Below are 22,189 nucleotides of genomic sequence, written 5' to 3'. Positions count from 1 at the left end.
GATTTTTCCAATGCTTGAATTTCTAAGGAATCAGCTCCTATTGTACTTCAAAATAAAGCTGATGTCTAATAAAATTCTCCTTTTAGAGATGGCAGTTCTTTGTAGAACCTGAAAAGGAAAACTTTAAATCAAAAAGAATATTCACAAAAAGACTTATGTTCTTCTATTTAGAACTACTGAGAGGGAAGAAGGGCTCATAAAACTATCTTAGGGGAAAAACAACCTGGAGGCTTAAGGATCTACTTTACCTTGTCAAACATAAACTTAAGGGTGAAGCGGAGCTGCAGGAGAGAGCATGTGTGGAGGGGTAGGGGGGGACCTTGATCGCTCCTGGTTTATAGTATTCCTCGGAACATGATAGGGAATTACACCTCAGCTTTTCTCTGAGTATCTGTGGGTACCCTGGTCTCTGCTATACTGCGGCCCTGGCTTTAATGGCCCAGATTGAAGCCATTGGGCCAGAGGAGGAGAGGAGCAGGGGATGAACATGTGAGCCATGCAGGCAGCAGGTGGGGCTTGTACCAGGCCACTGCATAAACTGAACACTGGTTACAGTGTTGCTTTATATTAACCGTATTAACTGAATTTAGTGACGTGTGCTTTTCCTAGTTGTTAAATGGTTATCATCACAGGGAAGCTTGCCAGTTCAGCAGCAGCATTACCAATTCAGCAGCAGCAATACATGGAAAACTCCTTATAGTTGGTCTGTCATGATGCTAGGGAAATTTCTGATAGCTGTCAATGGTGATTGGGAGCAAAAGGACAGCTAGTAGTTAGTATTTAAGTAGATAAACAACAAGGTCCTACTGTATAGCACAGGGAACTGTATTCAATACCTTGTGATAGCCTACAATGAAAAAGAATATGAAAAGGAATATACATACATGTATAACTGAATCAGTACGCTGTGCACCAGAAATTAACAACATTGTAAGCCGACTATTTCAATTAAAAAAAAGGCATTTATAGAAGGCTCTAGGTATTGAAACATGCATCTCTACCAGGAGACTGAGAAATACATCCTGGCTGGTATGACAAAAAGACCACCTGGGTATGCTTCTGGGGGAGGGTACGATTTCATCTCATGTGGCCGTCTACTTCCAGGCTTCACCTCTTCCCTCCCTGTAGTGAACGCTATAGTCTGTCTCGACCTGAACTTTATCCCTATCTCTAAACACTTGCGGAAGATTATTGCTTGAATATCTCACTGCCACCTCAGATATAGCATGTCTAAAATAGAACTGATTATCTTCCTGCAAATTTGACCCCTTATATCGCCTACATTGTAAAGGATACTACCGGTCACTTACTTGTTCAGATTACAAACTGCAAATTCTTCTTGACATCTTCCCCAACAAAGTTCATATGTGCAATGCTTTTGTATGAAATCCAAGGTTGGTTTATTAGCCCTTCCTGGAGCCAACTCAAGGATACTGAGTGACTGAGAGGAAGACATCAAAGGTCCACTGGCCAACATTTTGTGTCTGGGAGCTGGTAGACTGCTACCTTTGGTAGTCTTGTCCCAGCTTCTTCTCATAAGAATTCTTTACTTAGGTGACATGAATTCACTTTTGTCCTCTGAGGGGGGCTGTCCCTTTCTCTACTCCTTTGGTTACACAGCCCACCACCCCATCTAGGACATCTCAATAGTTCTCTTTGTCCACTGATTTGTGTTTACCTTTCAAAACCCCGCCAAGTTAGACTTCCCTAAAGTTGAAGTTATGTCTCTAGGATACTTACTTTTCAAATGTTGCATTACAGTGTCTTCATGGGGACACATCTCCACTTAGGGACCAAAAGTTCCTTGAGGACAGGGACGGTCATTACTTTATTTTACTATCCAGAGCACCTGCTCCACATACAGCAGATAGTTTCTTTTTTGATGTCTCAACCCTGCTGATCACTTCATCTTCATATGTGGTCATCAATCTTTTTTGCATACCAAGGTAGATTTTCTTAGTATTTATGACTTATGTGTTAACTGAAAGGGAAAAATAGTTCCACTGACTTTTTAAACAATAAACATAAACATTTTTTTCAAAGCTAGAAATTTCTCTTTAGGTGGTTTGAATAACTGTAAATTAAAAAAATTTTAATTGGACATTAAGCTATGCCAATTTATTAGTAAAAGAAGTGGGGAATTTCCCATTATAGAATTCTTGGGATAAATACATAATATATCCCTGGAAATATGCAGTTTGAAAATACTAGGATCCACAGAATCCCAGCTGACGTTTATTGTGTGTGATATCATAATTCATACCAATTGGATCTGCATGTATTTACCATATATTCTTACGATACTTCTTATTTAAATCAAAATGCTCCTCCCCGGAGAACTAGGGAATATAAAATGGCAAGCATGAACCCCCTTTTTCAAGACTGGAAGCCATTGTAATCATGTTTCTGCTCTTTGCTGCCACTTCTTTAAGATACAGGTACTCAGTGAAGTTGGTTGGCTCACCACATCTTTAAATCTTGGGTGGTCTAGGCAGGAGTTAGACAGAGATGCTGGTGCCTTTACATTATTAACAGGATTCTGGAGAATTTTTATTTGATGTTAAAGCTGTGAGAATGTAAACGGAGAGAAGTCATATTGTGTGTATTTGATAACCACCTGTGCTCAGTCAGTGAGGCTGAGATCAAAGCAAACTGTTACTTCATTGGCTCTACAGTGGTATTTGCTTAACTGTATTAAGTAAACTTTGAGAAATCTCAGGCCCTCTGATATAAAATATGCAATTTTTCAAGCATACTAATTTATTAGAAAAGGAAAAAGTGTCCATTGACAGTTCTATATAGAATTTAGGTGATAACTTACATTTTTTTTTTTAACTGACTCTTCAGAAAAGAGTATTCAGAAGAAATATTCATACTTGTCTATTTTTCCCTCAAGCACTTCACTAATTATATGAAGGGAAAAATTTTGGCTTCATGGATTTCTTAAGAAATAGCCTGTACTTTTGCTTAATATCATATATCATACAAAGGATTTTCCTGTGTCTTCCAACTCCAGGTCCCTTAAACCTTTGCTTGTAAATAGTGTTCATCAGCCTGTGAGTTAGCAGTCAAAACGTTGCTGCTGCTACCTCAGACTTCATAGTCCACTCTTGTGAGAGTACCTTACTACTTAAGTGCTTATTAAATGAGCTATTAAGATGCAAAAATATAGAATGATCATGTAACTTCTTTTGGCTAAGTAGAGCCACACACCGCTCACTAAGCATCATAAGTGGGCAATTTCAAATTCCAAAAGCAAGTGAAGAAAATACTTCTACCACGCTTGTTTGCTTTCTTGATGTGACAACATAAAATGTTAGATGTTTTCTGGATAGTGAGTGTCTTGAGTTTCTTTTCAATGGCTTTTATCATTAAGTGTGACTGCAATATATTTCTTTTCCTTCAAGGATGCTTTCTGGTTCCAGCCAAAGCACTGATTTTTTTTTTTAACAGTTAATTTATTCTGGATTCATTGGTTTATTTGGCTTTTGTATGAGTTGCTTCATTAAACATTTTAAAATGTGAGATATACATCACTTATAAAGCATGTACAGTTAAAAGAAAAACTATAAATTATGAAGTATATACTTTTACACCTGTGTAACCACTTCCCTGTTCAAGAAATTGAATGTGTCCTGAACCCCAGAAATCCTGAAGTGCCCCTGCCAATATTAAGCCACTAACCTGAATTTGTGACTATTATCCCTTGTTTTTCTTTACCACCTAAAAACTATAGAATTCTAAACACTTTAGTTTATATACTTACACATCTAGAATAGACTGCAAAGTAGACGAACACTTCTAATGACACTACCCTTACAGTTTTGAAGCTCTCTTTGAAAGACAGTGTGACAAAGGATTATATCCAAAATACATTAAAAAGGAAAAAAACCCTGTCAAAACCCAATAAGAAGACAAACAGACCAATGAAACAATGGGCAAAGATTTGAACAGACACTGTAAGGAACACGTTTAACATCACAAGTACTGGCAAGAATGTGGAACGTCCAGAACTCTCACCCATTACTGGTAGAAACATGAAACAGTACAACCACTTTGGAAGATGGTGTAGCATCATCCTATGAAGCTAAGTATATGCCTGCCATATGACATAGAGTTTACAGTAGTAAGTACTTAAGAGAAATGAAACACATGTCTAAAAGTAAACTTGTACATGAAAGTTCATCACAGCTTTATTTGTAATAGCAAAAACCTGGAACCTGAAATATGGTATATCCAACAATGGAATGCTACTGGTGGAAATGCAGTGGTGGATACATGGATATGGATGTATATATACATTGGTCAAAGCTCTGGAGGTACACTTAAAATAGGTGTACATTAGTACATGTAAATTATACCTAAATAAATTTAATATAAAAGTACATATGGTAGTTATAAGGAGATGAGATTAAATTCCTATCAGAAACTAATGCATTGAGTACATACCATTTATATTGTTGCAAATGTAATTCCAAAAATGCATTCAAAATTTGAGAAGCAGCAGCACTTTCTAAATAACTGGATAGCCTCAAAAAAGAAAATCACTCTCTTGAAGCTTAAAGATGCTTACTTCTCTGTACATTTAATAAAGTTGGTCTTACTGTTGTATAGTCACCATATCCAAATACACATTAAAAACAGAACCTTTTTAAAAGTATAATTATGTGCACATAATAATAGTAATAATATTAATAATAAAGTAACATGCAGAAAGACTCCAGGGTTGTCATAGAACTATGCCTTAGCATCCAAATTTAGTGTCTCCCTTAATTACCAAATCTGCCTTTTATTGGTTATATTATTTGTACCTTTTAGGGTTTTTTTTTTTTTACAGCCATTAAATCATGTTCTGGCACTCTGTCCTTTCCAAAAAGCTATAGTTGAACACCATGTATAGACAGTATTTAATTATCCACTGTATTTTCTGTCTGTTGCTCTTAATTCTAAAAATTGCATCTCTTAAAAATGTTATTTTTCTAAATTGTGTCTTCAGATTACAGTTGGATATCGCATGTGGTGATGGTGTAGCATCTGGGGTTAGAGACACTACAGTATGGCAGCTTTTCTTCCAGTCCTATATCATATGATTTAAAGTAAATCTAAATTTTTTCCAGTTAATTAGAAAAACAAGGATTAAAAATATAATCTCCAAATAGGACACAAAATATATAAACTGCCTAGAAAAAAAGATAAATTTAAAATTTAGATCATACAGTCTAAGCTAGCCAAAGTGGGAGAATATACTGGAAACACAACAATATCCAGGAGAGGACAGATACCTGGAATATATAATGTATGCCTAAAAATTGGCAACCCAACGGAAAAATTAAGTAAAAAAAAAACTTCAAGAAAAAGAAATATGCCAACCCCCCAAACATAAGAAAAGTACTCAAATCTATTGATTATCAAGGAAATAGAAATTAAAATTACAGTGAGATACCACTACATACTCATCCAAATAGCAAAGGCAATAACTAATAGTATTAAGTGTCGACTAGGACAGAGAGGAACCAGGACCCTGACGATGGAAGGGTGGATTGGCATAACTGATTTGCCAAACCATTTTCTTTATCTGGTGAAGCTGAAAATGAGTCTAACCCTATGATCCAGTCATGTATTAAGGAGAGTCGTACACTTGTACCTTGGGGTGCATGTGTAAGAATGCTTTATTACAACCTAGCTCACAACAGCCCCAAACTGGAAACAAGGCAAATGGTCATTAAGAAGATGGGTAACTAGATAAACAGGGTCCTACTGTACAGCACAGGGAACTAAATTCAGTTCCTTGTAATGGCCTACAATGAAACAGAATATGACAAGGAATATATATATATATATATATACATATATATATATAATATATACATATATATATATATAATGTAATAAAATGTATAACTGAACCACTATGCTGTACATCAGAAATTAACACAACATGGTAAATCAACTATATGTCAATAAAGTAAATAGATACATGAAAAGTGAATAGGTAACTAGCTAGCATCTGTTACATTAATGAGGGAATTTCATAGTTAACGAAAATCAGCAAGCTACAGCTTCATGCAGTAACGTGGGTGAATCGCACAAACATTTTTGAACAAAAGCATCCAGACAAAAATGGGTGAGTACATTCATACAAAGTTCAAAAAACTTGTAAAACCAAACTAAGATGTTGAGGATTCTGTACCGGCATACCTCGGAGAGAGTGCAGGCTTGGTTCCAGACCACTGCAATCCAGCAAATATTGCCATAAAGTGAGCCCCATGGATTTTTTGGTTTATCTTCTGAAGAAACTGATTTCTGAAATGGTATATTTTTCACAGCTCCTAGTGGACTGAACACACTGCACAGTACATGCAGAGCAGAATTCTTGGAGACCTCTCTGACACCAGAGGATCTGAAATACACTGCTCTCCACAGAGAGCAGCGCCAAGGGAGCAACACACCTTCCCTCCCTGAAATAGTTTTAGTGCCTTTACTTCGGGTTGTACTCACTGCAGCTCTTCCCTGAGAGTAGAGGGATCCCTCGTGACTCTGGAGACTTACCATCATTTCATTTACTGGAAACATGGATGTCTTACTGTTGATGCTTTTAGTTCTGTAGCAAAATTCCTTGTGCAGGTGTCAGTAAGTCATTCCTTGTAGAGAACGCTGTTTGTAAGCAGCATTTTTACATTCCAGGCTGTGGATTGCCCAATTCAGTCAACCCTCTCCTCTTCCTAAAGCCATGTGGTCATACTGCCTGAATTTCCGTGGCGGAACTACTTTCCCTTTTCTAATTCAGAGTCCTGCCTCTCTCTCCTAGCCCTGCTTGTCTGTTGTGCACAAGAAGTGCCTCCTTGCCTGCATTCCCAGAATTCCCAGCTTTCCCAGCTGTACTGTGCCTTTGTGTCCCAAGTGGAAAGGCCATTTCACCTTGCAGAGGTTTTAAGCACCCTTTTCTTATATGTTCTGAAATTGCACTTCACTTCTTCGTTTTTATACAGCGTGTATTAAGCATCTCTATACAACCTGTTAGGAGTTGGAGGATACAAATCGTGAAGTAGTCCACGAGATGATCATGACCCAGGGGATGCCTGTCCTTAACTGTGCTGTGGTGTGAGAAGCACCATGCTGACACGGGGAGACCTGAAGGTCAGTATATACACCTGTGTTGGTTAACAGTGCGTAACAAAGCACCATAAAACTCAGTAGCCTGAGACAACGAGCGTTAACTGCTGCCTGTCCGTCTTTAGGCCAGCTGCCGTGTTCTGGTTTTCAGTGTGTTTACTCGTACCTGTGGTCACCTGCAGCTTGGGGATGTGTTTCTGCTGGTATTCGCTGGGCCCTTTCAGGTACTTGGGGGTCAACCAGCTGTAAGCTGGTCTCTAAAACAGATTTAACTGGGAAGACTTACCTCTGGTGGTTTCTCCTCCTCCAGCAGGCTCATTTGGGCTTTTTCTCATGGCAAAGCAAGCCGAAGTCTAGGTTCAGAATTGGCACATGATCAGGTGGCAAAAGCAACTCACAAAACCAGCCAATATTCAAAAGGAATTGCCTTTTGATAAGTGCTGCAGAGTTGCACAGCGAAGGCTGTGGGTGCGGGGCATGGGAGGAGGAGTGTAACTTGGGTCATTTTTACAGTCAACCTACCAGTGTACTACAAAGAAACGATATTTGAATTGGGCCTTTCATGGGCAACCAGGCTTCTTTGAGGTGGCAAAGTGGGTAGAAGGCATTGAGCATGGACATGTTGAGGGTTCCGATGATAAACTGTTAGGTGTGAGCAGTTCTGTTTCACATTTGTTCCTGGTACAGTACTTTGTGTTGGTGTTATTTTTTGATCTCACATCACTGTTTTTAGAGTCTCACTGTTCTAGGGCTGCAGAGATCTTAGGTCAGTCCTTCATAAATGAGGAAACATGTAGAAACATTCAGCAACCCTTTCCAGTTCTCTGATCACATACTTGACAGAAGTGGAAGAGTTAACTCGAATTTCTTCCTTCTGTGTTGCTCACCATAAACACTGTCCATGTTTCCAGTGTAATGTTCCATGTGTGCTTTTTCAGTGTGACCTGCCTTCTAACACGAGCAACATCATCTCATAGAATCTCTCGTTGTGGGCTGACCAGAGAGGCTTGTGCGAATAGTGAGGGCAGATACCTGGCTGTCCTGGAGAGAAGGAATAAGCTTTAAATGGTAGAGGTGGTAGTGGCTCCCATGTGGTTTCACTCTGCCTTCTGCCTTTGTGTTCTAGGCATAGTCCTGAAGTTCTGAGCTCACACACAGCCTGGTCTGTCCAGAGTAAGACAGTGATGTCACTGGATACTCAGGTTGACTACGTTAGTCTTAATAACTTTAGAGCTGCTGCTTTTGGGGATCAAGGTAAAGTGGTTGTCACAGACCGAGTTGTAGATGATGCTGTTTGACACACGTATTCCATTCCACGTCTCAGTCCCTTGCTTCTGTTACTAGGAGTATGGAAATCTGGAGGAGAAAGAGGAAGCGACTCCAGGTGTGTTCCTTATTTCACGCTTAACCTTTGTTTCCTACTTACGAGAACTATTAATTTGTAGCTTAATTCCTTCTGGAGAAACCAAAGCACAATAAAGAAAACTGGAACTGGGTCGATAGCTTTATAAAGGCTACGTACTTGAATTTTTTAAAAGGCTGGTTTTTATAGGCCATACACGGTCAAGTAATTACATGAAACAAATGAAAGCATGATCATTCTCTTACATAGGAGTGTTTGAAGATTATACTTAAAACAAATGGCACAATGAATTGAAATACTTCACTATACTTGATTTTAAGTAGTGTGTCTCACCATAATTTTTTTCTATTTATTTTGATGATATACTTTGCCAGGCCATGGTTGCATGCTACTAACACTCAAGGAGCTTTACAAAATAGTTTTTAAAAACTAAAAAAAATTTAAGAGCTTTTTGATAACAGATACACATTTTAGTTTCGTGTTTTCTATAATTTTTGAGTATTCAAATGTTTACTGACACCTCTGTGTGCAAAGCCCATGGTGGAAGCTGTGAATGATACAGTGACGCTTACAACCTGATCCAAACCTACTGGGCAAAGAAAGACAAATGTGCGACTATTACAAAGTGCTTTCCTATGGCAGATCATTTTTCTGATTGCTCGATGACATTAATTTTCCATTTCGCATTTGGGTTATGCTGAAATTTTATATTTTGACCTTTATTCAAAGACACTTGGAAGACTAAAAGTTAGTCTCCCCTACTGAAATCATTCAAGTCAAACTATTGTGGAAGAGACCAGGCAAGCTGGAGTTGCTTTACAGAGCAAGTGCAGGATTGAGTATTAGGTGTGGAGTTAATTATCTGTACATCTTGTTTTACATTTCCATAGGTATAAACTTCCTACTTTATTGGATTCTACAGCTTAAAGAACACAAAAAGGATTATTGATGATTACACCTAAGTTTTAAAAACATCTCTGCTCTTAGTAAATAAGCAGCCTGAACAAAAAATTCTAGGAAAGTGTGTCTGTTATTTGCAGGCACTGTTGTCAGCCAGAAACCTCTTTGAAAATTAGTGACCTTTTTTTTTTCACCTCCAGTTATGTCAAAACTGAGGAATGGTAAAGGAAAGATGTTGCATAATCTCTGGAATATGCATCCAATGGTTTCTCTTTCTCTTTCAAACCTTGGAGGACTTAACACAGGTTACTTAATAGATGCTGTTTTCACTGTTAAGTAGGTTTCTAGAAATTAAGGGCAGAGCTCACAAGAGTTTTACATTTTTATTCATTTACATTATGTCAGCTTCTGATACTAAAAAAAAAAGTTGTCTCCAGGATCCAACAAAAGTCATGATATTTAAGGATCCCAACTTTTATTTCCAGGGCGTAACCTGCTATTACCAACGTGTCTACGAGTATTTTATTTCTTCCTAATAACTTATGCAAAGAAATAGCCAAGACCTAATCAATCTTTATATTCTTTACAGACATTTAAAAGCTTACAGATATTAAAATGCACAACCTTGGTTCCATTTCTTTGGGAGTATGTATAGCAAATATCTCAGTCCTTGAAAGTTTAAGTAGCCAGGCCAGCTATCGTATTGTTCCAGGTGTTTGAGCATTCTCTGGCTGAAACACCAGTGGAGATATGCTGATCTCAGAAAATGCTACTAACTCCTCAATTTGTATTCTTAGATGTGTGACTGCTTTTTTGAGCGTTATCAAGTGTTTCTGACCTAAAAAGTAATCAAAAATAGTGATTTTAGCTTTCTGTTACTTCATTGGAAGAAACCTACTAATTTTGACAAAACTGGGCAATTTTTTTACATTACATTACTGTTTGGCTCACAAAGATAGCCCTAAAGAAGTCATTTTTTCCCTTGTGTTCTCAGCCTGCACTTGGGGTCCCTGGCCCCGGTGAGAGGGATCCCCTGAGATATTCTGTATGAAACACTTGGCCAGGCCACAGGTTTTCAGCTTAGTCAACAGTGGAGGTGGACAGGGAAATCACAGGAGTGCAGGGGGCTGCAGGAAGGCAGTAAGGAGTCGTGGAGACTGGCCAGGTGGAGAGAACTCCATGTGTGTGTATATGTGTGTATGTGTGTAGTCATGGCTCAGATCCCGCTGATTACTTCACAGTAGAAGGCAGGCCCAGTTTTGACAGGTTGTATGCCATCAGAACCTGGAAAACCAGATTTCTATGCAAAATTTCCCACCGTTAAACTACTGCACGTGTCAAAGAAAATACTTCTGTAGGTCAGGCTGGATGTACACCATGGTCTCGACTTCCCTGTATGTGGATGGTGGCATTGAGACCATTTTATCATCATCTTAAGTGCTTTCATATATTATTTAACAGCATTAAAATAACATTAATCGGCCTTCATAAACAATAGGTACTACTTACAAAGAATATTACAACTACCTTGGCCCAAGCCAAAGTTCCTTTTCATGCTAAACATAAACTAGCACCCACTACTCTTTAATACAGTTCTGGCATTAATGTCATTCCCTTTCTAAGATTGGAAGACTCTGAGCTAAGTCTGTTTTCTGTCTGCATGGGGGGCTCACAGCTTTGTGGTTCTGCTTGAAAGCCCCTGCGGAAGCTCACCTCCAGCCGGAAAGGTCCTGGCACGAGGAGGAGGTGTGACGTGCTCGCGTAACAGCTCTCAGTGAGGTCTCTGGGCAATGGACTTCCTTTTCATCTGTTCCCCTCAGGGAAGATGCAGTTGAGCAAATGTTTATTGAGTATTGGACCCTTTAAATTATAAATTTCCATCCCCTGTGTTGTCTCCCTTGGTCTGAAGGTTTTCTCCTTCAATCAATAGTTTCATTTCAACCACATTTATTATCGCAATTAACCATCTCCTAACTGGTCTTTGCTTTTTTTTTTTTTTTTTAAAGAAAAGCAACAAGCAGATACTTCCAGGCCCCCTAAAGAGACGTATCTTTCCCGCCCATCCACAGCCTTTAACCATTTTAAACAGATAGTTATTTTATGGAGTACTTACAGTTTGCCATCTAATATGCAGCATTGGAGGGGAGTATGAAAATAAGATATAGAAACAGATGCTCTTTAAAAAAATGCTAATTTACCGTTAAGTCAATGCTGTCCCTGAAACGAGTTCAGAGGCTGTGTAAAAAATCATTAGCAGATCCAGCTGGCATCCAGGTAAGCACTGGTCTCCACTCCATAGGTCACAGAAATGTATTTCTGAAGTGACTACTCCTGTGCTAAATTTTGATCCCTTAAATAAGTTGCTGCTTGTGTTTGGTGGTTTTGTCCCCCTTCTGTCTCTGTGAAATTTTTGTCCTTTATTTTCTTTTAGGAACATAACACATTAATTCCTGCTAATAATAGCAATTTTGTGATGTTTCAGAATTCCTTAAGAAAAGTGCTGCCAAAATCTAGCTTGTTCATAACTCTGTATAACTTCAATTTTAAAGCATAAATGAATGAATTTATAGAATATGCAGTATTGCTTTGTGGGATATGTCATAAATGAAGCCACTAATTGTCAAAGTGTCATAGGACTTTGGCAGAGGTCCAGCACGAGTTTAAGCCCTGATTTCCTTCCCTCCCAGAGCCTTGGATGCTCCCTTGAGGCTGAGCGGTTGAATGTTCTGCCCAGGGAGCCCTGCCAGCTGGTTGCCCTGCTGTCCCTTCAGGTCAGGACTTGTCTAGGTCAGGCTGGTAGCTTGTGGTTACCCTTCTGGGGAAGAACTGTTAGTTCTTAGGACCTTCTTACAGCGCTCAGTTCCTCTGCAGTCAAGTCTTTGTGTTCAGTTGTGTCTTAGGACCCAGTAGTATCCTCCCCCTTTCCTTGTTTTCCACCAAAGGAACGTCCCAGGGGGGATGATGCAGAGATGAGATCCCCACTAGATGGGAGTACCTGGCGAGTCCCCCGGCCACTGCCCGGCGCTGATGATTGCTCAGTCTCCCTTGTTTCCCCCCTGTTGAACAAGAATACCAGGAGGAGTCAAGAAGATGCTTCTGAAGCCGTTGGAGTCTCCCTAGTCCACAGGAGTGAACCCTCACTTCAGTTTCCTTTCCTTAAAACGTCTCTAAACGACATTTAATATTCAAGCCAAGCACTTCAGTACCAGAGGCCGAATGAGCCAGGAGAACCAGGCACCCTTTCCTCCTGTCCCTTTGAAGTACAGTCCTGTGCTATAGAGGGTTCAGACGTTTGGTCTCAGAACCTCTTAACTCTTTTCAATCCTTGAGGATTGAGCTTAAGTTTGTGGTTTATATTTATCAATATTTTGATTAGACACTAGAACTGAGACATCTAACACATTTTAAAAATTGAAAAATGAGCCCACTACATGGTAAAGAAATTTTTTTCCGAGAAGTAACTTTTTTTAAACTAAAAACTTGAGTGAGGAAAGTACTGTTTTACATTTTCGCGGATCTTTAATGTCTAGCTTAATGGAAGACGGCTGGACTCTCAGATCTCTCTGTATTTGTTGTGATGCATTCTTTTGATTTATGATGAAAACCTCACACAGCTATGTAGTTGGAAATTGTGTATATTCTTTTTTGATATACCAAGACTTGACAAGTGGTAGCGTAAAGGTTTTTTGCAAGGATGAAACTGAAACCATATCAATGAACTTTTAATATTCTGTTAAGTTAATCTGTTGGTTTATCTTGCATTTTGAATGGCTATTTTTTTCTCATGCATGACTTCATAACATCATACATTTGTTCCTTGGAAAATATTGGTAGCTGTTATGCAGATCTTCCAAATGTTAACATTGTATGATATCAGAATTATGTTAATTAATATCACCACCAGTTTTACCAGAAAGGTCTTTAAGTATTGGGAAGCTATCAAGTTTACTGTAGTCGATACAAGTTATCCAAAATTCTGATTTTCATCTGACGGCTGGAATTTTATTATTGACAACAAATTCTATCAGTTTTTCTTGAAGTGACAAGCTTGCTTTATTTTTAAGAAATTGTCTGCCAAATTCTAAAGTCTGAAAATCCAGCGTGTCTATCAGTTATTCTTTCAATTGACGGTATTGTTATGGTAACAGCTAGGTCAGCTTGCAACTGATTGCACAAGTTCTGTTCCCTTAGAGACTCATCACATACCAGGAGTGCTTTGTGCATATTTTCTGTTTTGGCACACAAAATATTAAAGAGACATGTATTCAAGAGCTGAGATTTAATAACAGTTACAATGCTTATTGCATCATCAAAGACCTTGAGTGAAACTTTTTTTTTTTCTTTAACTGGGAATCAGTGGTGTTAAAAAATAAAATGACAATTCATAAGGCTTGGTGCCTACTTTACCCATCATTCCCAAGGGCAACACAGTGAATAAGGCAAATAAAAGACTTATTATGGAAGTAGCTCTGGCCTGCTGGACCCCCTGGAAAGGTTTGGGGGACTCCCGCAAGTTTGTTAGAACTGCTGCTCTAGTACATATGTTCTGAATTCCTAGGCTGCATTACCAGATTTACACTCATGCTACAGCACCATTATGTCCAGTGAAGAAGCAGAGCTGTGTTACTTTGTCTCCTTTATCCAAGCACCCAAAACTAAACAAATTGCTACCTTAACATTTGCCACATTTTAAGAATTGGTCATCTCAGTTTACCATTATGAGCAGGCGGCGTGAGCTTAATCTGAGCCGTAACCTCAGACCGTTTTTCCCCAGCCTGGTCCTGGTCCTGCATGTTGGCTCACACATCACCTCTTACCCATCTTTGCCTGTCCTGCCTCCCTGCCATCCTGCTGTCTTACTGTGATTTCGCTCATTTCCTGAGGTTCCTCACAGCTTATCCTGAGCTCTGCATTCTCCTACTGAGTTTCAGTACTGTTTTGGTGAAAATACCACCCCTGTCCTTGGTCACAGTGTGGCTACTGAAAGGTATTTGCTGAATTGACACCCACAGTGATACAGAAGTGTAAGGTCAAACTTCTGGGAGCTGAACTCATGTCCATTTTTCTAATAGGTCTACTTATTTTACCAAATAAAGGAAATTATTCCATTAGATTGTTTTGATTTAAAAACAAACACGAGACTGAAGGCAGATGGGTGGGGTACAGAATACTTGAAATGTCGAGTTGGACCTGGGCTTATAAATTCTACGTGTGGGCCCTTCCCTCATAAGCTCGTCGACCTTCTGTGAGGGAAGCTACCTCCCCATCTTGTTTTCCTCGCCTGCATACGAGTGTTAGTAATGCCTACCTGTAAAGGTTGTAGTGAAGATTAATCTCATTATGTGTAAAGCAGCTGCTACGGTGAGTCATGCCCAGTAGATAGCAACTCCTTTTAAAATAATAATAATGTATTTGTTTGGTACTTAGACATTTACCAGTTCTAGTTTTAGCTCTCATGTAGTTACATTCTTCTAGAATGAAGTGGTGTCCTTAGAAAAGTGGGGTTTTTTTTGGTGTGTGTGTGCATTAGGTAAAGTTGTGAAACATTTTTAAGTGTATGAGTCACAGCAGATGAGAAACAAAATGCAAAAATCTTGTTCAGTATTCAAATATGACAGCAAACAAAAACTTGTGTTGTTCAAAGAATAGGGACCTTAATTAGATGGGACTTCTGATTCATAATCTGAGGCTAATGTTGTTGCTTTGATATAATGTAACCTCATTACTGTCTAATAATTTAGTCGTTGGTTAATCTTACCAGTAGATTTTACTGTAAGACTCTCCATTCCTTTTTTTGAGATATAATTGACATATTAGTTTCAGATGTACAGCATGATGTTTTGATATTTGTATATATTGTGAAATCACAGTAAGTCCAGTTACAAATTTTTTTCGTGTGATGAGAACTGTTAAGATCTAATCTCATAACAACTTTCAAATATGCGATACAATATTACTACCTGTAGCCACCATGCTATACGTTACATCCCTGAGTTCTCTGTTCCTTATTCAAATCTCAAAAGTAGATGACACAGCAGAAAATGTCTGAGCTGATAAAACTGAATATGGAATAAAACATCAGTTGCTTGTTCTCAGATGCTAGACTTTTTTAAAGTAATGGATAAATACTAGTTTCGTTTTCATCTGGGAGTCTCTGTTGTGTCTGCATATACCAAAATGAGCTGTAGAAGTGGCTTGCTAACATATGAAGCATATACAGTTCTTGTCAGCTGGGGTGTAATGAAGTGCTTGCCACTCTCCAAGTTAATCATTAAAGGCAAACTTTTGATCATTTGTCTTAACATATTGAAGAATGCAGATTTTCGTGTTTGACATGATAGGAATTGGGAATGCATTGTATGAAAGCACTTACAATGAAAGGATATTTTTATTTCCATATTTAAAAATTGATTCTAAGGAATTTTCTTTTTAAGCACATATTGGCTCTGCTGAAATCCATTCTGAAGAACTTTAGGCAAATAGCTTCTGAGAATTTGGACTCATTAGCAGGTCTTACTCCTTTGGCTATATTTCCTGATAATAGTTTTCTGTAAGAAATGTGAATGTCAGGGAGCGGAAGCAGTAAGAATTTGTCTCCCCTGCTTATTGGGGAGTACATACAGGGTGAGGTAGGGCGAGGCAGTCCAAGGACTTAATCAGTGCCTTCCAGCTTTCTCCTTTTCTTTCACCTCATTCCTCATCATGTTTGTTGGGCATTATACATAGTGCTTAATAGGAACTTTGGCATATGTAAGTATTTGATGTACATATTTGCTGGACCCAGTTTTACCGGACCCAGTTTTACCAGACCCATTGCTCTCATGGAGAAGACTGTGGAGAAGATGTGTGCACTGATGTGGAAATGTCAGGAATTTGGGGGGAGTGGCTCCTCAGAGCCCTGCAGTGTGTGAATTGTGTGTGTGGCTGTGATTTTCTTGATATTTTTTGGACTTTGATCTTTAATCCAGGCTTTTAAAATTCTTCAGAAAGTAGGAAAGGTCCCCACTTTTGGGTTTTAAAAAAATGATGAAAAAATACACATATGTAAAATTCGTGAAAGGTTGGCAAAGGCTTGAAGAATAGCCTGTGAGAGGTGGAGACCGGCCTGGAAAGCCCCACCCTACAGCTGTTTGGCTCCTGTTAAAATGTCTGCGAAGGCTGTGCCAGAGGAACCAGGAAATTCCTCCTGGCATGGCTCTTCTGTGCCATCTGGTTCAAGGCTGTGGCCCCGCACCCAGTGGTGACTTCCTTGTTTTGGAAGGAGTGGGCCGCCACATTCCTCAAGCAGTGAAAGAAACATTCCACCCGTTCCAATTATCCATGCCTGTGACTCCTCCTGTTTTTACACGGATCGCTGGCTGCCAGCTCACTAGACCAAGACCCAGGGACATTGTGCTGTGATCCTCCCACTCTGCCACGGGCCACTTCTGTGATCTGAGGGAGTATGCTCAGCTAATTAGGGCCTCAGTCTCCTCATTTGCCACATGAAGTAATTTGATTGTCTTGTCTTTCATGAAACAGTTTGTGATCTCTTACCGGTAATCTGTGTGTGCTGTGTGCTCACAGTAAAGCTGTTTTGCAAGGAAGTAGAAATAACTGGGATAAACGAGGTTTAGCGTTGATGTTGATGGGCGTGTTCCTTACCAAGCCTTAGCACCGAGGGCATTGTGGGAACCCCTTGGGCAGTACGTGAGAGGCTGTGAACTCCTAAAAGAATGCTGTGACAGTGATTTGGTCCTTGTGTAGAGCCTGAAGCTGTTTGGTAACTGTTCACTGAATAATGGTTGACTGTTTCCTGTTGCCTATCGTTTTCCCTTTTGGACTTACTCTGGCCCTAACCACTCTTCTGTGTCTACATATGACATTATCCACGTGTCAATAACCAGTGTTGACTTTGCGGCTTGGTGAGCTCATATTGGATTTATGATGCCGAGCTGGTTCTTGGATGGGAAAGTAAAGGAAGTCTACTGAAATGATGAAAACATTGCCCATTCACTTGAAAATGAAGCACACAAACAACTGATAATAAAGGCAAAATGAAAGATACAAGCTAAATGTGAGCAAGGTAATGTGAGGGCATGGTAGAAGAAGAAATTCTGATTGGAGGAGTGTGGAAGGATTCACAGGTGAGATGAAGTAGACTCTGAATTGGGCCTAGAGAGATGATAGCTAAGATTAAAATAGGAAAAAATTAAGGTTATTTCAGACTAGAAAGAAGGGCTTTTTCAGTTGAAGCAGTAGAAGGGGATGGTATAGCTCAGTGGTAGAATGTGTGTTTAGCATGCACAAGGTCCAGGGTTCAAGCCCCACTACCTCCACTAAAAATAAATACATAAGTAAACCTACCCCCCACCACTAAAATAGATAAATTGAAGCAGTAGAGAACTCCAAGCACATGAGTATGGGAAGGGCATGGAGTATCTGAAGAAGAGAGAGTAGCTGTCGACAGACCGGTTAGGTGACTGTGGCTATAGTGTGGACAAGAGACGATGGTTAACTGTAATGGGGAAGTAGTTGTGGAAGCGAAGATAAGGGGGTAGATTTGAAGTAGATTCAGAATATAGAATTGACAGATTTTGTGAAAGGATTTCATATAGGGGTGAGAGGGGTGGGGGGAGATGAATCCCAGAGTTCTGGCTCACAGAACTGAAAAAATACTGCCATTCACTGAGGAAGGCAGTAACTGGGGTGTGAAAGTGTGAAATGTCTGCACTCGGTTTTGGGCGTGTAGGTTTCAGGCATCTATAAGGCGTTGATGTTGAGATGTCAGGTTGCTGTTCAGTAATAAGTCTTGGTAGAGATGTGTTTGGGAACTGTTATTTAAAAAAAATTAAGACTTTATGTTTGTAGAGCAGTTTAACATTCACAGCAAAATTGAGGGGAAGGTACAGAGAATTCCCATTCATGCCCCATCCCACACAGGCAGAGCCTCCATTATCAGCATCTCCCAGCAGGGGGGTTGGTTACCATCGATGAATCTATGTTAACATATCATAGTCACCCACAGTTCATAGTTAACATTATGGATCACTCTTGGTGTTGTACATCCTGTATGTTTGGACAAAAGTACGATAACATGTATTTATAGTCATGTTATACTTGTTACTTTCACTGCCCTAAAAATCCTCTGTGCTCTGTCTGTTCATCCCTCCCCTGACAACCACGAATCTTTTTACTGTCCCCATAGTTTTGCCTTTCCAAAGTCTCATACAGTTGGAATTACATAGTATGTGGTCTTTTCCAGGTTGGCTTCTTTCACTTAGTAATCCGGTTGACCCTTGAACAAATCTGGGGTTGGGGTGCTGACCCTCCATGCAGTTGAAAACCCAAGTATAATTTACAGCCAGCCCTCTGTATACTCTGTTCCTTCAAACCTAGGGTTCCACATCTGTGGGTTCAACCAACCGTGGGTCATATTTACTATTGAAAAAATTCCACATGTAAGTGGAACTGTGCGGTTCAAACCTATGTTGTTCAGGGGTCCACCATATACATTTAAGTTTCCTACCTGGCTTGATAGCTTTTAAGTGCTGAATAATATGCTGTTGTCTGATTTATTGTCCATCTACCTACTGGAGGACATCTTAGTGGGATCCAAGTTTTGGCAATTATGAATAAAGCTGCTGTAAACATCCATGGTCAGGTTTTCATGTGGACATGAGTTTTCCATAAGGTTTTGGGTAAATATCAAGGAGCATAACTGCTGAATTATACAGTAAAAGTATGCTTAGTTTTGTAAGAAACCACCAAACCATCTTCCAAAGTGGCTGTACCATTTTGCATTCCCACCAGCAATGAATGAGAATTCCTGTTGCTTCACTTCCTCATCAGGATTTGGTGTCAGTGTTTTGGGCTTCGGCCATTCTAATAGGTGTGTAATACGATCTCATTGTTTTAGTTTGCGTTTTCCTGATATATGATGTAGAACCTCCTTTCATATACTTTTTGACTATCTGTGTGTCTTTGATGAAGTTTCTGTTAAGGTCTTTGGCCCATTTGTAAATCAGGTTTTTTTGTTATCTTATTGTTGAGTTTGAGTTCTTTGTGTATTTCATATAATTCATTTATCAGATGCATCTTTTGGAAATATTTTCTCCCAGTTAGTAACTTTTTCTCTGGAAAAGATAATATCAAGAGAATTAGAAATTTTCTCATTCTAATAAGGTCCAGTTTATTATTTTTCATAGATCTTGTCTTGGGTGTTGTATTTAAAAAGCCATCACCTTAGCCAAAGTCATTTAGATTTTGTCCTCTGTTACCTTGTAGGAGTTTTGTAGTTTTGCATTTTATGTTTAGGTTTGTAGTCCATTGAATTACTATTTGTGGAGGGTAAAAGGTTTGTGTCTAGATTATTATTATCTTTTGCATGTGGATATCCATCTGTTGTAGCACCATTTGTTAAAGAGACTGTCTTTGCTCCATTGAATTGCCTTTGCTCCTTTGTCCAAGATCTGTTGATGGTATTTATGTGGGTCTCTTTCTGGGCTCTCTGTTTTGTCGCATTGACCTATTGTCTGTTCTTTTGGCCATACCATATTGTCTAAATTAGTATAGCTTTTGTAGTAAGTTTTGAAGTTGGGTAGTGCCTGTCCTTCAACTTGGTTCTTCTCTTTCAGTGTTGTGTTAGCTATTCTGGATCTTTTGCTTCTCCATATAAACTTTAGAATCAATTTGTCAATATCCACAAAGTAACTTACTGGAATTTTGATTGGTATAGATTGCATCGATCTATAGATCACACTGGCAGGAAGTGAAATCCTGACAATATTGAGTCCCCTTATTTGTGAGCAAGGAATATCTTTGCTTCTCTTCTCTAACAGAGATTGTGGAGAATCTGTAATTTCTTCCTTAAATGTTTGGTAGAAGTAATCAGTGAAACCATCTGAGCCCGATGCTTTCTGTTTTGGAAGGTTATTAATTATTGATTTAACTTATATATTTGATATAGGCCTATTTAAGTTATCTCTTCTTGTGTGTTTTGACAAATTGTGTCTTTCAGGGAATTGGTCCATTTCATCTAGGTTATTAAATTTGTGGGTATAGAGTTGTCCATAGTATTTCTTTATTATATTTTCAATGTCCACAGGAGCTGTAGTGATGTCCCTTCTTTAATTTCTGATGTTCATCATTTGACTCTTTTCTTCTTTCTTAGCATGGCTGGAGACTTCTTGATTTTGTCTTTTTAACGAACCAGCTTGGTTTCACTGATTTTACTCTATTGCTTTCTTGTCAGTTTTATTAACTTATGTAATTTTGATTTATTTCTGCTCACTTTGAATTTAGTTTGCTCTTCTTTCTTCTAGTTTCCTAAAGTAGAAGCTTAGATGATTTTTAGATCTTTCTTTTCTAATATATGCATTCAATGCTATGCATTTTCCTGTAAGCACTGCTTTTTATGCATCCCATAAATTTTGTCTCTAATTCTTCAAGTATTTCACATTTTCCTTGACTCCAAGTATTTCACGTTTTCCTTGACTCCAAGTATCATTTCTGTACATTTGACTTACAAATGTGTATGTCCTAGTTCTCCCCCGGACCTCTCCTCTGAGTTCCATTCCAATATGTTAATCTGCCTTTTAAATAGCTTAACCTGAAATCAATAGAGGTATCTCAAATTGAACACATGTAAAAACTAAATTCACTTTTTTTCACCTTCTTCTGTCTTCATCCATGTTTCCCTCTTTATTACAGATTTTATAATGGACTCACTTATAGTCTTGAATTTTAGTGGGATTTTTCCTGGTCATCCCCTGGGGAGTCACAAATGGTGAAAAGGCATTGCTTTTGTAGTAGGATTTTTATATTCCCACTATGCCTAATGCTGTGCCTTTTATGTTTTGGACTTTGCCTTTTAGCATGTGAAAGACTTATAAAAAGTCCAGAGAAGAATAATGAAAAGTATGCTTAATGAGGTAGTTTTGCAGAGTCAAACCTTTGGTTATTCTTGTATAGGAAAAAATAAAGCACGGGGTGATTTGATGATAAACCTCCACATTTGTTGTGGAAGAGGTGTAAATAAAAGCGATTTTTCAGGTCTATGAAGTGTTACTATGGAAGCAACTTTTCCCTAATGCATAAGAACCCAATAAACAGAAGAAAAATTTTGGTTAGAAACACTTCTCTATTGGTAAGTGTGCCTCTGAGGGTCAAATGGGCTGGCTGAAGTAGTCAGCTGGTGACACTTGATTGGCCTTACTTAGTTGGCATCTGTCTGATTAGTTAGCGCCTCTATGCTTTAGATTAATAAATTTTTTGCTTACTTAGAATTCTTATTGCCCAGTTATTTACACTTTTATTTCAATCCTAAGTTTTCTATTTAAGTCTTTTTTTAAAATCTTTGGACTGTTTACAAACAAATGCTCCTCTTGGATAAAATTCTCTGAAATGTCAGGCCTAGATTTGGATGTGACCCAGCATTTCATGAAGGCTGGTCTTCTAAATTGACACTGAATGTATGTCTTTTATTTGCTTCATTATCCTAATTTCTAACCCTTTTAATTCCAAACACATCTCTGATACAGGTATCCTAACACCGATTTTTTATTTGTATTTAATTTGGAATACTTATTAGAGCTATTAAGACATCTTAAAAAAATAAAAAGGACAATGTTATTATATTTGACCCCTGTGGTAGGTAAAATAATGGCTTCCCAAAGATGTCTACTTCCTAGTTCTCAAGGCCTGTGTATATATTATGTGGCAAATGAGATTTAAGGTAGCGTATGGAATGAAGGTTGCTCATCAGTTAACTTTAAGATAGGGAGACTCTCCTGCATTGTCCTGGTGGGCGCAGTGTAATCACAAGAGTCTTTA

At 38.7% G+C, this 22,189-nt stretch overlaps 1 protein-coding gene across 6 annotated transcripts in view; it reads left to right on the top strand.

Moving 5' to 3' along the window:
* The window catches only part of PARD3B (par-3 family cell polarity regulator beta), a 948,983-nt gene that overhangs the window by 84,978 nt on the left and 841,816 nt on the right, over window positions 1-22,189 (top strand). Inside the window, exon 1 of one of the 6 annotated variants that reach the window (XM_072961409.1) lies at window positions 7,092-7,137. The exons of the other annotated variants lie outside the window; for them this stretch is intronic. Within the exon in view, the coding sequence (XP_072817510.1) occupies window positions 7,114-7,137 (24 nt within the window). The 5' untranslated portion in view covers window positions 7,092-7,113. Of the gene's footprint in view, window positions 1-7,091; window positions 7,138-22,189 lie in introns of those variants that run through there. 6 annotated transcript variants of the gene reach the window in all.

Source organism: Vicugna pacos, chromosome 5, assembly GCF_048564905.1.
Source record: "Vicugna pacos chromosome 5, VicPac4, whole genome shotgun sequence".
NCBI lineage: Eukaryota > Metazoa > Chordata > Mammalia > Artiodactyla > Camelidae > Vicugna > Vicugna pacos.
The sequence above is the reverse complement of the archived record's forward strand: the minus strand, read 5'-3'. Positions and strand labels throughout refer to the sequence as shown.